The sequence below is a fragment of the Ochotona princeps genome, chromosome 12 (genome assembly GCF_030435755.1).
Source record: "Ochotona princeps isolate mOchPri1 chromosome 12, mOchPri1.hap1, whole genome shotgun sequence".
Taxonomy (NCBI): domain Eukaryota; kingdom Metazoa; phylum Chordata; class Mammalia; order Lagomorpha; family Ochotonidae; genus Ochotona; species Ochotona princeps.
The window spans coordinates 37,109,213-37,124,929 of NC_080843.1; the positions used below are offsets into that span (position 1 = coordinate 37,109,213).

The following is a 15,717-nucleotide window of genomic DNA, read 5'->3' on the forward strand; positions in this document are numbered from 1 at the left end:
TTACCCACGTCTCCCAGGATGGGAACAGGGTTGGGCGATCATGATACCATCTTCCTGAAACAGTGATGCAGACAGAGCCCTCCAGATACAGTGACTGAGTGCAAGTTCCTCCAAAGATTGTAAAATCAACATCAACCGTCCTGGATCTGGAAGGCACAGATGGCACAGGTGGTTCTCACAGAGCATACAAGGCTGGTGCTGGGACTTACGGCGATTCCAGCACAGGGAGCTGGGAGATGCAGGGGGAGCTTCTGGAGATCAGGTCTGTTTTTTCTTTTTCTTTAATGAGCTACTGCTTTTAATAGCCCCTAAGATGAGAGGATGCTCACCCCACTCCTGCCACTTTGATGACTGGTTGTATCTGCCCTCAGTGAATTTAGACATCATGCGTTTTTTAATATATATATATGTATATGTATATTTAAGATTTATTTATTTTTATTGGCAAGGCAGATGTATAGAGAGGGGAGAGACAGATCTTCCATCTGCTGGTTCACTCCCCAATGGCTGCAATGGCCAGAGTTGAGCCCATCTGAAGGCAGGAGCCCAAAGGGAGCCAGGAGCTTCTTCCAGGTTTCCCACAAGGTACAGGGTCCCAAGGCTTTGGACCATCCTCTACTGCTTTCCCAGACCACAAGCAGGGAGCTGGATGGGAAGTGATACAGTTGAGACACAAATCAGTGCCCATATGGAATCCTGGCGTGTGCAAGGTGAGGACTTCAGCCACAAGGCTACCGCACCGGGCCCTATAATATTTACTTCTGTTAGGATTCCTTTCAGGATTTCTAGTAAGGCTGTTCCAGTGGTGAATTCTTCTAGTGTTTGCTTGTCTTGGAAATTATTTCTCCTTCATCCTTCAATCTTACAGGAAAGCTTTGCTGGATATAATTATATTCTTGAAGTATTTCTTCTTCCAAAATGTTAAATAAATCTTCCCATTCTGTCCTGTATGATTTCTGGTGCCTGTTAATAGTGTGATTTTCTTCCTATGAAATATGTGTTTTCATAATATCTTTAGGATTCTCTTATCCTTAAGTTTTGACAATTTGACTACAGTAAGATTTGAAGAAAGTCAGTTTGGGTTGAGTCCTTGAGCTCCCTGCATCTGGATAAACCTGTGTTAAGACTTCGGGAATTTTCACCTGTTGCTTCATTCAAAAGGTTTTCATTCAGTCGGTTTTTAAATGCCTTTTTCCTTCTCTTTTCTTTTAGGTATCTCTAAGCTGTGAATAGTTTTTATTTAATTGTATCCCATACTTCATATAGACTTTCTTCATTCTTTTTAATGCTTTTCTATTTTTGTCTGAGTTATTTTAGACAGATTGTCTTCCAGATTAAAACTTCTGTTCCACTTGGTTTATTCCACCATTAAACCTCCCAATTGTAGTATTTTTTTCATTAAGTAAAGTTTTCGTTTCTAAAACTTTGACTTTTTAAATGATTTCTGTATTCTTATAGAATTTCTTACTTATGCTACCTATTATTTTCCTGTTGTATTCTGTTGTATCTCCTTGAGTTTCCTTAGGACTATTACTTTCCATTTTTTCTCTGATATTTTTGGAGCGCTGTTGTGTTCTTTGGAGATGCCATGCTTTATGTTGTTCTAGCATTGACATCTGAACATCTAGCATAGTATTTCCTCTTTATGGAACAGGTTTCATCCCAAAGGATAATTGTTTACGTGGAATGTGGTGTGTCACTTGAGTTGTTGACTTGATTTCGGTTCTAGGTATTCTCAGAACTGTAACCTTGGTGTGACAACTTCGGTGATAATCAGTACCAGGAAGTACCACAGTTGTCGGAGATGAAGCAGTTTTTGGAAATATGGGTATTACCTTGACATGAACTTGAGCTTCTAAAGGCGTTTGGCTCAAGTCCAGAGTGAGTTTCACACTAGAGCTTGTATCTCACTTTCTGATGCTGTGGGATAGAATGGCCGTCCTTGTCCCGCCAGCCAAGTGTTGGACTTGCAGCACCCATGGCTTCGAGGCATGGCTAACGCAGATGCTTGTGGCACCAAGAGCCCAAGCTCCAGTTCTGGGAGATGTAAAGGGGACCTTGCCCCAGTACACAAAGTGACTATAGGTTATGTTGAAGATTGCAACCTGGCAAGTCTGGTCTAGAGCACTGGAAGGCGGGTGAACGTTTCTTAAAATTCTAGGGAGTATTTACAGTGACTCTGAAGATTATATCAATTGTCATAGTCCAGGGGCTTGCAGGATATAGTGGGGGTCTGTGCTGAGTTCTCAAAGGGCGAGTGCCAGTTATGCAGAGGGTTCTGGACTGCCAAAAAAAAATGCAGGCTAGGCCCTTCCAATTCCACAGGTGAGTGCAATTCACACCAGAGGACAGACACAGCAACAGCAGTGGTCCTGTAATTGCGGGGCAGAGAGGGGACTGCCCTCGGTCCACACAAGGGTAATGATGGGGTTGCACTCTGGCCCCAGCACCCTGTAGTAAGAGCTTTAGAAGGGGCTTCCTCAGATGTGTCCTCTGTGATTATGTATGGGTCACTCCTGGTGACTAGCCCCAAGGTAAGGGTAATGTCTCTAGAGGGCCAAGAGCTAGCAAATGTGGCCCTGTGGCTGGTGCCTAGAGCTCTTGTGGCTGCAGGATTCACAGGAGCCTGCTCTCTGCCCTGGAATTGTCCCTGCTGTCTCTGGGAACTTCTGGAAGCAAAGGGCTGCCTGCTCCCACTTGAGGTAAAGGTTAGCTGCTTCTTGGCAACAGCTCAGTCCTGATGTTTTGGGGGCAAGGGTTTGGAGAGTTTGTTACTTGTTTGGAGCAAAGCAGTTGTTCAGATCCCATCAGCCCTGAATGCAGGGAGAACTATGGAACTGGCTGCCAGTCAGTGGCACTGGTAAGTTTCTGATTACCTGTTCCCAGCAAGCTAGTGTCCTTTGGCTGGGGAGTTAGAGAACATGAGATGGATGACAGCAACAAATATAACACTTTCCTTTTTCTGCTGTTTTTGTGAGTTCCTATGCTACCTGCAGTTTTCATAGCTTCTGTACTGAAGTGTTCTTCCATCAGACTCCTCAGCTCAAATATTTCTATCCTTAGAACCCTTTTCCTGCCCAGGACACCAGGATTGGAGCTATAGCAACAGGGGCATGGTTTGTGTCTTGCTGCTGCTTTTCTGAGTCTCCATGTTGTGTGTGGTTACCATAACTATTTTTAATCAAAGCTTTCCCTCCGATGGTCTTTTAGCAGTGCATTTCTCACGTTGTAACCACTTTTTCTGACTGAGGTGGATGTGAGGTATGTAGTTGAGCTGCAATTCTTGTGTCACTGCAAAATGATGCCATCTTCTAACTGTTGGCTTGATGCGCTCACCTTTCCAAGAGGCACCTGCCACATCTGGGACCAGGGTGTAGGCTCAGAGAGCACGCCGTTTGTGTATCCACTTGAGGTGCTATCCCCTCCCTCACAAAGAGAGGTGGAAGGCTGCGGAGAGGTCTTTTATCACCACAGACCACTTACAGTGCCATCCTTGTTTCTATCTTCCATCATCAGCCCTCTGGCCCACTCATAATGGGTATTTCACTGCGTGACCCTATGCTTATTACCACACAGTTAATTGAATCCTGGTCCGACTTCCACATGTCACTAGTCTCCACTTAGTATTTTTAGCTGTGTGGGAGACATGAGTCTGTCTTGGGTGATAAAATGCTTCTTGCCACAGCAGATGTAGATCCCCTCTGCTCAGCCATCTTGATCCTCATAGCTTCCAAAGCTGTTTTTGAAAAAATGAGATCAGACCCTCATTATGATGTGAGTATAATGATAGCCTGACAAATGAAAGATAAAGGTACTTGTCTTATGGAGCATAGGTTCTTATAAATCATGGCAGATGAGTGTTAGTTTTCCTACTATTTAAACATATTGTTAGTTTCTATATGGCTAATACACATATACCTATTGGTAATTGGGAGAAAGAAATTACTATGTATACAGTCATATAAAAATTATTTTAATATAAAATGGCAACATTGAATATATCCAAAAATTAAATAATGAATAGAATCGAATTTTTTTAAGAAGATTCTTAGTCATCTGTTGAAAATTAACTTCAAGTACTGTTTATGTGGACATATTTTAAAGGTCATAGTCAAAAGAATTCTGAACAGATCATTTGTTTAATAGTGCTAAACATCCTGCTGTCCTTAGTTTTCAATGTCTGAGCTATTAAATGTATATTATTTGCATACTCTTTTAAAAAAAAGATTTTTTTTTATTACAAAGTCAGATATACAGAGGAGGAGAGACAGAGAGCAAGATCCTCCATCCGATTATTCACTCCCCAAGTGAGCACAACGGCTGGTGCTGCACCGATCTGAAGCCAGGAGCCAGGAACTTCCTCCAGGTCTCCCACAGGGGTGCAGGGTCCCAAGGCTTTGGGCTGTCCCTGACTGCTTTCCCAGGCCACAATCAGGGAGCTGGATGGGAAGTGGAGCCACTGGGACTAGAACCAGCGCAAATGGGATCCCGGCATGTTCAAGGCTAGGACCCTAGCTGCTAGGCCATGGTGCCAGGCCCTATTTGCATACTCTTAATAGGAATAACAGGATCCTAAAAATTTCAGGGCTAATCACTTATTGATTAAATTAATGAATTGGCTAGACCCTAATTAAACTCATGATCTCTGAAGGAACAGTTTGCTTGGAGAAGAGATTTTAGCTTATTAAAAATGAATGGTCTAGCGGCTAAGGTCCTCGCCTAGAACTCCCCGGGATCCCATATGGGCGCCGGTTCTAACCCCGGCAGCTCCACTTCCCGTCCAGCTCCCTGCTTGTGGCCTGGAAAAGCAGTCGAGGACGGCCCAAAGCTTTGGGACCCTGCACCCGCATGGGAGACCTGGAAGAGGTTCCTGGTTCCCGGCATTGGATCAGTGTGCACCGGCCTGTTGCAGCCTGTCCCCGGCATTGGATTGGCGCGCACCGGCCTGTCACTTGGGGAGTGAAACATCGGATGGAAGATCTTCCTCTCTGTCTCTCCTCCCCTCTGTATATCCGGCTTTCCAATAATAATAAAATTTAAAAAAAAAATGAATGGTGTATGAGGAACTAGATGTGCTTAATACAGGCTTCATGGGGAACAAACCTTTAAGGCCAAGGACTGAGATTTCAAGGGAACAAAACGAAATAGAAGGTAGAGCTTACAGTTACCAGAACAGACCAATGCGGAGATAGTATTACCTTATGAGGGTGTGCAGCTATCACCATAGGTCTTAAAACTTAGGCTACTGAGCAGGTGCAAAGTCAGGCACTGGGTAAATGGCTCTACCAGATATCCAGTGGTTCTTCAGATTCTATGTTGCATGATTCCATGGATTGAAAAGAAATGACATTATCCATCCAGAGAAGCATGTGAACATTTAAAGCATCTAATGTTCAATTCAGAAGTAGGATTTAGGAAAACATTTAAAAGAGCATTAAGAACTACAGCTTAGAAATGGCTTCACAACAGTATTTTGTTCCTGAAGTATTTATTTAGCCGGTTACTTTTCAATACAGCTACCAAGTCATCAGCCTCTCCCCCAGACCTGTATCTTGGTCAATGACATGGTCATTCCATTTCACAGTGTGTTTCACATGGCCTCCTGCCCTTGTAATCATGGAGGCCGAAGATTTGGACTGAAATTGTTAGAGCCAAATAACAGGCTGTGTGGCTTTGGCAGCTGATGAACATCTCTCTAAGCCTCACTTTCCTTGTCTATAATGTTAGTACCTATCTTTTAGGGTCATTCTAAAATAGCCTATCAAGGGTTTATCAGACACATAGTATTCATTAATTAGTTTACCATCAGACCATACCCTGTTTTTTTTTTCCACCTTCTTTTCCCTGAATCGCCTATCTGTTAGCTGGTGGGCAATTATGTATTCAGAAACATTTACCTAGTAGTTGCCAAGCCACAGACTAGTGCCCATAGCACATAATAGGCCAAGACAACTGTGAATAACATATCAAGGCTGGTAAACACATGCCATTATTGGGTGTTGCATATTAGTGTAAAGAGGACGCTGTTTGGAACATGACAGTTTGGTTTGAAAATGGTGGAGCTTTACTGTGGAAAAGTTTAGGGAAGCCACAGTGGATACGACCTTGAATCTTTGTTATCAGAGCTGGAAATGCAGATGTGCTGTCCCCTTAGAGAAAATTATCAATGCTGGAGCTGTTGGGAAGAGGAGGAAGGGGCAGAAAAGCAGACCCGAGAGGTAGCTTAAAAGAAAATGCAGTCTGTCATGACATGGCCTAACTAGGAACCTCTGGCTGTGGCTCCTGCTTCCACATCTTAGTGAAACCCCATAAATGGATCTGCACCACCTCTCACAGGAATCTTGTAAGAATCAGAGGAATGAATGTGTGTAGAAAGCGCTTACAAACTATAGAAAGACCACATGTAATGGTAATGTCATTATATTAGCATTGATTATATAATCATATTCAAAGTTATGAATAATAGGCTACAGTGGGTTTTGTTACCGCTTAGGGAGTAGAACAGATTCTCTCAGGTCACAGTCTTTTACAAAAGGCTGTTCTCACTGTGGACACCAGCTACAAGTTTGGAGTCCCCTAGATACCACTCACGTCTCACCAGCTGGCTACAAATTCAATGGTTCCTGCTATGTCCTCATTTTCAGTAATGTGATAGAATTACAGAATTCAAGAAAGCACAATACTTACTATTACGGCTCTATTATTGCAAAAGGACATAATCAGAACCAGCACAGGAAGAGAGGCATGAAGGTTTTATTGTCTTCAGGGACATATCACCCTCCCAGCACATCGATGTGTGACAATAAATACATGGAGTATAGTCTTCCATATACAAGGGTTTTGCATCCACTGATCCAATCAGACTTGGATTGAAAACATTTGAGAAAAAAAATTATGTCTGTATGGAACTGAGCAGAGATTTTTTCTTCTCATTTCTGAAACAATACAGCATAACAGCTATTTATATCACATTTGTATTATATATAGATTCTAAAGTATACGGAAGGATGTGCATGTATGCAAGTAATATACCATTTCACAGAACAGATGTGAATATCTAACTTTTGTGTCAAGGCGGGTCTTGGAATGGGTCCTTCAGGGATACTAACGGACAGCTGTAGTGCCGCCAGGAAGGTTACCTGGCTTCAGAGTCCAGCATTTATATAGAGGCCACATTACTAAGTTCTGATTGAAGCATTGGCCATGTGAGTGGACTCAAACTTCAGCTCAACTCTCCTCCTTAGAGACTGGCCTAACTCTAATCACGTGACTGTTCTGACTTGGCTAACTGTACCTTCCCTCCACCCTGTGTCATTCATTACCAGAAAGACCCAACCCATGAGTCACTCAGTTACCATAAACTATCAGGTTACTGTGTCGAGCTCTCAGTCTAAGGGATCCACCATAAGTAACAAGATGTCAAGAGTTTACAGCTACCACCCAGGATCTTCCTGGGAGAAGTGCCAGCCAAAGTCTTATAAACAATTAAAAATGTTGTAAATATAAGAGAAAATAAAGCATGAGAAACTTTTATTGACTTTAGGATCACTGAAGCCTTTGGTGATTTTAGAAGGAGCAATTTCAAGAGATATGGATGAGTGCCAAATTAGGATTGCCAGGAGTTGGGAAGTAGGGTCCAGCATATTGCCAGTCGGACAAATAAGCAGTTGTCTGCAAGGGTTTTCCTTACCATTTTCTTTAAAGCCTAACAGACTGGACTTGGCCCTGCTATGTTCAAGTGCCTATATCACTGTAAGTTTTCTTCCTGCTCCAGTCTCAGTTAGGAAAGTAGAGCATAGGGAACTGCAAGCAGTGGTGCTATGTTGACTTTTATTTAACACACAGTGCTGTTGAAAAAGGTGATTGGAAGTATTCATGTGAGTCTCTGCGATTCAAGTTCTAGTTTACTTGTCAATTAATTCCTGTTTTCACATACAATTTTTTTTAATATCATTTGCTTTGTCTATTTTGCTTGAATGGGGGAGAAAATTAATTTGGTTGCTATTGTTTTTCCGAACTGATTTCAATAAGGTTTCTGGCACTCCTAGAAGATTTTAACTATATGCAAAATGTCCTTTTGCTCTCTTTATCATTTTTAGTATATAAGATAAAATACGAAAATGAAACCAAGGCAAGACAATTATTTATAGCATCAGTAAATCATAGTAAAGAAAGCCACAGGGATACGAGTTGCTGGTAGTTATTCAGTTATTGTATAGATTAAAAACATATATTTGTCACACACTTTACTATCATGTAGACCCAGTAGTAGTTTAAAAATTATATTTATAGGGGTGTTTTTTTGGGCTCACCAATGTTATGCCTTTGCCAGGGTGAAATGAAACAGCTACTTCGTAGGTCAAAATAATGCTTATAAGCAAAAAGATAAAGATATGTAAGAATCCAAATTTCAAGAAGACTGAGCAGATGCACTCAATTTCGGACACCAATGTTCTACTTCCTCCTTCCTGTCAGAGCACAATTGACCACAAAAGGCAGCAGCTCAGTTTAATATTTAACCTGAGAATTGGCACTTCTAAGAAGCTGGTGCCCATTAGAACCACAGTGTGCTGGGAGATTAATACTGACTTAAAGACCAATATCTCTTCCGGAACCATAACTGACATTTCCTGCAGTAGAGAAGGTTCCCCCAGAGGTCTTCAACCAAGGTCTTATCCTTGGCTTCTTAGCTCATTGTTGGGATATTTTCTTATTTAGGTGCCAAGGATACCAACTTGCATCTATTTATTTTCCTTTTTTGTCGGTAACGTTCCTGGTTTCTTGTGTCCTTTATGTTATTCAAGGAACCATGGCAATGGTTGGAGTTCATTTGATCTTTGTCATCCAGATCTTTACTCTGCCAAAGTGACATGGGACCCTGCATAGAGTTCAGAGCCTTTGTTCTCATTTTTAAGTCCAGGGAATTCCTTGTGTTTAAGAACTTTTTCCCTTTCCAACAATTTTCAACTTTCTGTTCAATTTTATTCGATTCTTAACATGTATTTCCACAGCAACCAATACACACAAGATGCGTGGATTGGATTCCCTTATGGGTTGAATATACTGAGAACAGAAGCTGATTCTTTGCCGACTGGTACCACAATCACCAATAGTCTGATACAGAATATATTCTAACAGATACAGAATAACCATTAAAACGTTTTAGGTGAGAAAAGAAAATACCTGAGGCTTTGACTCACAAACTTTAGAAAAAGTAAACATTCATCTAACTTACCTTAATATTTTTAGGTTGCATTTTTTGTTTTTTTTAATTTTTTTTCTTTTATTAATTATTTTGCATTATGTGACAGTTTCATAGGCTCTGGGAATCCCCCCACCCCTCCCCACGCCCCTCTCCCCTGGTGGATTCCTCCACCTTGATGCAGTATTACAGTTCAAATTCAATCAAGATTCTTTCCTTGCAAAAATAGAGTCCAGCTACTTATTGTCCAGATGGGTTGAACAGTTTCTTGGGGAGACCATTTCTGGTCCGAAGTTAGAGCTGGTAGAATATCATCCCAGTCAATTAAGAGTCCCAATATAGCATCTACAGCAATTTGCAACATTATGGAATTGACATGGTTTTAAGTAACCAGTATGTTAAAAAAAAAAAAAAAAAGCAAGTTCTTAACCACAACCTATGATTAGCTCATTGACATTTCAATTTTAGTTTATATTCAGGACCGGCTGCTATATACCTTAAAATGGCTATAAGGTACCATTCAGCTGTCTCATGCCTACTTCATTTTAGTATTTAGCCATTTGTTGTGTTGAAGTATAATTTTGCTGATCTTGGCAAAGTATTGGTAAAGATTTGAATTCATAAAAGTAAAATCGCCCTCTATTGATACCGGAACCTTACCTTTCCTTGAGCTCTGTGTAAATATGTTTTATCCAGTAACTAATTTCATACGAAAAGAATTAGCCCATCTGCTTCAAATTGCAATTTACCTAAGCCTTGCAATTTCCATACAGCACCCTCTCTGACTCCCAGGGCTCTGTCATCCCCTGTACTGTGGAGAAGTCAGCCGTGTAGAACCTAAGGGCAAGGTCTTGCGTTCTTGCATGGAATTTAGTTCTTCATAAGTATTAAGCAAAAATACTAGTAATGACACCTGACATTACAACAACATTATAAGATTTCTAAATGAAATAAACCATCCAACTTGGGAGCCTCCCCTACCTTGTAATCCTTGTCTGTGCCTGAGAACTGTGAAGACCTGAAAGATAAACACAAGCATTATTACCTAGGAATTTCTAGCAGAGCTAGTCTTCAAAGAAGTATTCAGTGATCTCAAGAATGGCTCTTTCCTTTTCATTCCAATGAAACATTCTTCACATGAAATCTCAGAGGAGCTAAATATCACCTGAGCTTTTCTCTTATCCTTTGATCCCTATAGCAAGCACACAGCTACTCTTGAGTTTTCTGGAAAGGGTGGCAATGTTCTTGCTTGCCTAGGCCCATCTATTATTGTTTACCTTAGCTTCCAAGGAAATTCAGCAATCAAGGAGTAAAGGAGAAACTCGGACTGCTGAGGATTTCATGCTCAGATCTGGTACAGATGGAATGAAAGTGTTCTAAGTTGCCCATATGGATATATGATCCTTAATTTTTCGCAGAAAGCAGTCTGTTAGTAACCTTGACAAGAACTGTTTCAGAAGAGTTAACAGATAAGCATTACTGTAGTGGACTCCAGAGAAAAGTGAAAAGAGAAACATTGAGAAAATAGGTGTGGGCAGTTCTTTCAAGATGTTCAAGCCCTAGAGTTGAAGTAGTTGCTGAAGCAGGAGGTAGAGATGAGTGGAGGTTTTGTTTTTCTTCTATACAACCAACATATTGTAATGAGTGACTGATCACATCAAGCAGGGAAACTGCAACCAGGATAAAAAGGAGGCTTCCCAAGGGATGTCCGTGTCGTGAGGATTTGTCTTCAACATCAAGTCTACAAAGCTGACCAGTCCTAGTAAAGTGGAAGAGGGGTGTGTGTGTGTGTGTGTGTGTGTGGTACGTACAGCAGGTGAAGAATATGCTGAGGTAGTTGGTGCTTGTGGAATTCTCATTAATTTGCTTCTTTGAATGAACGGAGGGAGGACCCGTTGAACACATGTAGACAAAGAAGGTATGAGATAGTTGCCTGTAAGAGAATTGTAGCAAGATCAGATCTGTGCTTGAAGTTCTTAGTCCTGAGACAGTACAAAGAGGAGCTGTCTCTTTTCTTGGACATCCTGTAGTAAAGTAGTTAATATAGCCAAACTCTCTGCTTTATAAAGTTATTATGAGAACACAGTATGCCAAAAAGCATTTGTAAGTTTAAGTACAGGACATCATTATTATGAAACTTAGCCTTGAATTGTTTAGCACTTTTCTTCGGCAAGAAGCGTTTTGAATGTCTTAAAGAGCCTCAGCACCAAGAGATGGTATTTGGCTTTAGTCACTGACCAAGTCTCAGCAAGTTGCTTGAATTCCTTTTGCTTTTTTCATTTCTCAGTCTATGAGGGTGGAAACTTTTAAAATACTTTTATAAAAGGTGCTATATGAATCCAAGCTATTCAGATGATAGCATTTTGACCTTGTTGGTACAGACAGACCAGTGTCTATGAAAAAGCCTGATACCTTGGAGATATGTATGGGAAGTATCTTTCAAAGAGAAAGGAAGGTTATCTGTAAGTAACTGTCACAGATGTTGCTTTACTCCTCACAACGCTTCTTGCAGCTGGCTATTAAAACCAGACACTTAGAGAGGTTATGTAACCTGTTAAAACCCAATAGCAGAGTTTAGATTTCACCTGAGGTTTACCATAAAATCCCATGTGCTTTTTCATTTTGCCACATATGGAATTGGGCTTGATAAAGGGGGTGGCATTGTGACACAGTGGGTAAACTGCAGAGCACTGGAATGTTTGAATTCCGGATACTCCAGTTTCCTGCTTAATCACCTGGGGAAACAGCGAAGAATGATTAAGTGCCTGGAATCCTGGCACCCATGTGGGAGACACAAATGGAGTTCATAGCTCCTGGACAAGCCCCAGCCATGGCAGCCATTTGAGGAATGGGCCAACGGATGGAAAATTTGCTTCTCTCTGGCTTTCTAACTCAACCTGTCAATTTTTAAAGTATATTCATAAAAGTTACAGAAATATTTGAGGAAACTCCAAAAAATTAACAGATAAATATAAAGAGATTGTGCATTGAAAGAGTTAGAAAGGGAGAGATATTTCATCTGCTGGTTCACCCCACAAATGTCTGCAATGATTTTGGGGTATGGCATGGGGAAGCCCAGAGTCCAGAGCTACTTCCAGGTCTCCCACATGGGTGCTATATCCCAAGAACTTGGGCCATCTTCTGCTTCCTCAGGCACATCAGCAGGGAGCTGGATCAGAAATGGAGCAGTGAGACTACTGAACCAGCATTCTTACTTTTTGCCACACCACAACACAGGCCCCCAATAAACTTATCTTTCAATTCAGGTTTTCCCACAAACTTTTTAACGTACCTCTATGTGTATTTCAGATTCTAGGGCCATTATTTTAATCCTGTTAGTCTCTCTTCTGCCATCAAACATTTAAGTAGACATGCCCACTAGCAGAACAAACTGGTTTCTTGCTGCTCTCAGGATGAGTAGCTTAAATGAAGCCAAATAATAAATAACTATAGGATTTAGAGGAGGAAGCAGGAAGGTGACTAAAAATCTCTGCTTAACTATAGATGCAGTTTTCAACAGTCTTTGGGGCAAGAGGCTGTGTTCTAGGAAATAATGCATGTTGTCATAGGAAGTGTAGGACTACTAAGTTCACAACAGTACTTTTTTACACAAGTAATATGTATATAATAAGCTACAGCACATAAACTGTAGAAAAAAACCACTAGTCTTATCAGATCTTGATTTTTAAGTAACAATTGCCCACCTGATAAGAAAAGTCTATTTTCTTCCAACAGCTAAAAGGTGATCATACTTGTAAAAATTTGTAGAGATTGTCCAAGAAACGGTGTAAAATACTCATCCATCACAGGAAGCTCCTGGTCAGGAAATGACAGTGCAGTAAATATCTTCACCAGCCACCTTTTAATGTACAAGCTGTTTTCAGTTGGAATTTTCAGCACTCACATAAAACACATTGTCATGAGTGACTGCTTGTGCTCCAAAGTCATTACTGTTGGGATAATGGAACATCTCTCAGCGAATAACCAAAAAACTTTAAATGTCAGGTTTGCTGAAGCTATTTTCAAACCCTGTTCAAGGTTAGATGAATATTGAACATGTCTGTTTTCAAAGAAGTTTGAGATCTATAAGAGAGATCATCCATAAGGTTGTACATTATAATCGTCACTTAAGTCCAAGTCTCTTAGGTAAGTCAGCCAGTCATTTCATCATTAGCCATCACAACTCTCTCCTCACAGCTTTAGAAAGTCAGAATTGCCATCATTTACCAATAAAATGTGTTTACATACATTACATGTATACTATACATGTAGGTGGGCATATATTCATAATACCTGAATTAGGGGATACTTCTGATTTGCAAAGCTCTTTTAACAGTTTCCCAAATTCATTATTTTTAATTGACTTTTAAAATTCTTATTAGAAACTTTCTTCCTCCTTTTGTTCAAAAAAGAATTATGAAAGTACTTCAGAAAGTTTGGGAAAAAGGAATTAAGTTTATTGTGCAAAAATGTTTAAAGCTATTAATCATAGTTTTATTATATTCATTCCCATTGAAGTCTGAAAAGTCCACATATGCATGTATTTCAAGGGTTTCTTTCCCCCTAAAAATAAACTTAACACCAATTTCTTTGACCTTTCTGAAATACCCTTGTATTATTCAAGCTAAGTGTTTCTCTTGAGTCACAATATGTGAAAATAGTTTCTTTAGCCTATGCATGTTTATCCAGTCACTTATTTGCACCAGGGCTGTTCCAGGTCCCCAAACTGAAACAATATTTAATGTCCCAGAGCCAGCATTTCTCCTGCTGGTTAAGAAACTGGCAAGTGTGTCAGAGTCCCCGAGTTAGATATCCAGCTGTGGCTCATGACTCCAACCCCGTCAGTGAAGACCTAGGGAGGCAGTAGTGATGCCCTAAGGATTTGGACTCCTGCCACCCACACAGCAGCCCCTTGCTGCACTCCTGCTTACCCGTTTCTCTTCAGCCCAGCTGCAACTGTTGCAGGCATCAAGGGAATGGATGAATCTGTGGGTAGGAACTACTGCAACCTGCTCTTGCAAAGCACACATGCGAAGCAATAGAAAATTACGCAAATGTATGGTGTGTCTGGTTTTGCAAGATACAGAAAAATGAGAAGGGAGAAGGTTGTTTTGGGGTGGATGAACAGGGGGAGTCCCTCCATTTCAGTGGTGTTGAGCAGCGACCTGAACATAGGACCAACCTCTAACCCTAACCCAGGAATCAGCATTTCAGGTGTAAAAGGAGGAGGAGAGAGAAACATTGGCACCAGTGGAATGAACGCTTCAGTTCTTAACCTCTGTCTTTCACTACTTTATTGGTTAGTTTTAAATTTAATCTATCTAAAAGGGCTTGTTTATTGAGACTATTTTGAATTTGTTTTATCATGTGTACAGGCCTTGATTATTACAATGATAAGTTTTCTACTTTTCTTCCTTACCATAGAAAATCAGAAAGTGCAGTTGACAGAAGGGTCACGTTCACACTACAATATCAATTGCAACTCCACAAGGACTCCAGCCGCCAAGGAGCTTAATTATAATCCAGACACTCATACGTCTACAGGGAGGATCAAGACAGTTGAGAAGAAGGAAGCCTGTAATGTGGAAAGCAACAGAAAAAAGGAAATGGAACTTCTTGGCTCTGTTTCTAAAAACGAGTCAGTTCCCGAAGTTGAAGCCCTGCTGGCAAGATTACGAGCTTTATAAATTAAACTGGTAAAAAAAAATGATTAAACCAAGTATAAAGCCATGCTGTAAGCTGAAACACTTGAAAAAATGCTTTTATATAAGTGAATTTATATAGTTTTAAATTATGATATATGCTAGAAGAGTAAAGCTAAATACATGATTGCAATGCTTTTTTTCTGTATATTTGAGGTTTGGGCTCATTCAAGACTGCAGTGGGCTTTAATGCTTTTTCTGTGTCTCTCCTGGAATCCATCTGTTCTATATTTGGTGTTAATTATACATATTGCTGTAGAGAGCAGGTAGGTGGCCATGTGTTCAGCAATGTGTCCTTAAAATCTATTTAAGTCACCGTAACTTTTGCTGTACTATTTCAATATTAATGAATGTCAAATCATCAACCTTAAGTCTTTACATATCCACATATATCCTCTGTATATTATTTATCCAGCCATACATTGCTTTAAAAAACATACAATTGAATATATCAGAGCTATTTGGAAATGACTGATAATATGAATTCAACAGTGATGATAACGAGCTTAAGTTGACATGGTGGGGGGACTATAAATGTTGAGTACATTTCTAAAAATAGTTCATTCAGTATGTATGTACTGTCTTTGCAGAAATGCATGCTTTTAGAAGAGATGGTTATATATGATACTACAGTGCTGCCAAAACTCACTTTTCCCCTATAATTATGATGCTAGAATAAGATTACCATGTTGCAACTGTCCAAGTAACAAATATTTTAGTTTCTATAGAACTGTAACTTCTGACAATCAGTACCTTTAACACCAATTTGAATAAATATTTCAAGGGAAACTTTTATTTGCAACTGTTACAATT

General features: G+C 40.3%; 1 protein-coding gene across 2 annotated transcripts in view; it reads left to right on the forward strand.

Moving 5' to 3' along the window:
- Positions 1 to 15,376, forward strand: part of DIAPH3 (diaphanous related formin 3) — a 472,570-nt gene extending 457,194 nt beyond the window's left edge. For both annotated transcript variants that reach the window (XM_058670671.1, XM_004577440.3), the window contains one exon: positions 14,627 to 15,376. In XM_058670671.1, coding sequence (XP_058526654.1) covers positions 14,627 to 14,889 — 263 coding nt within the window. In that variant the 3' untranslated portion in view covers positions 14,890 to 15,376. The remainder of the gene's footprint in view (positions 1 to 14,626) is intronic.
- Positions 15,377 to 15,717: the final 341 nt, after the last annotated feature.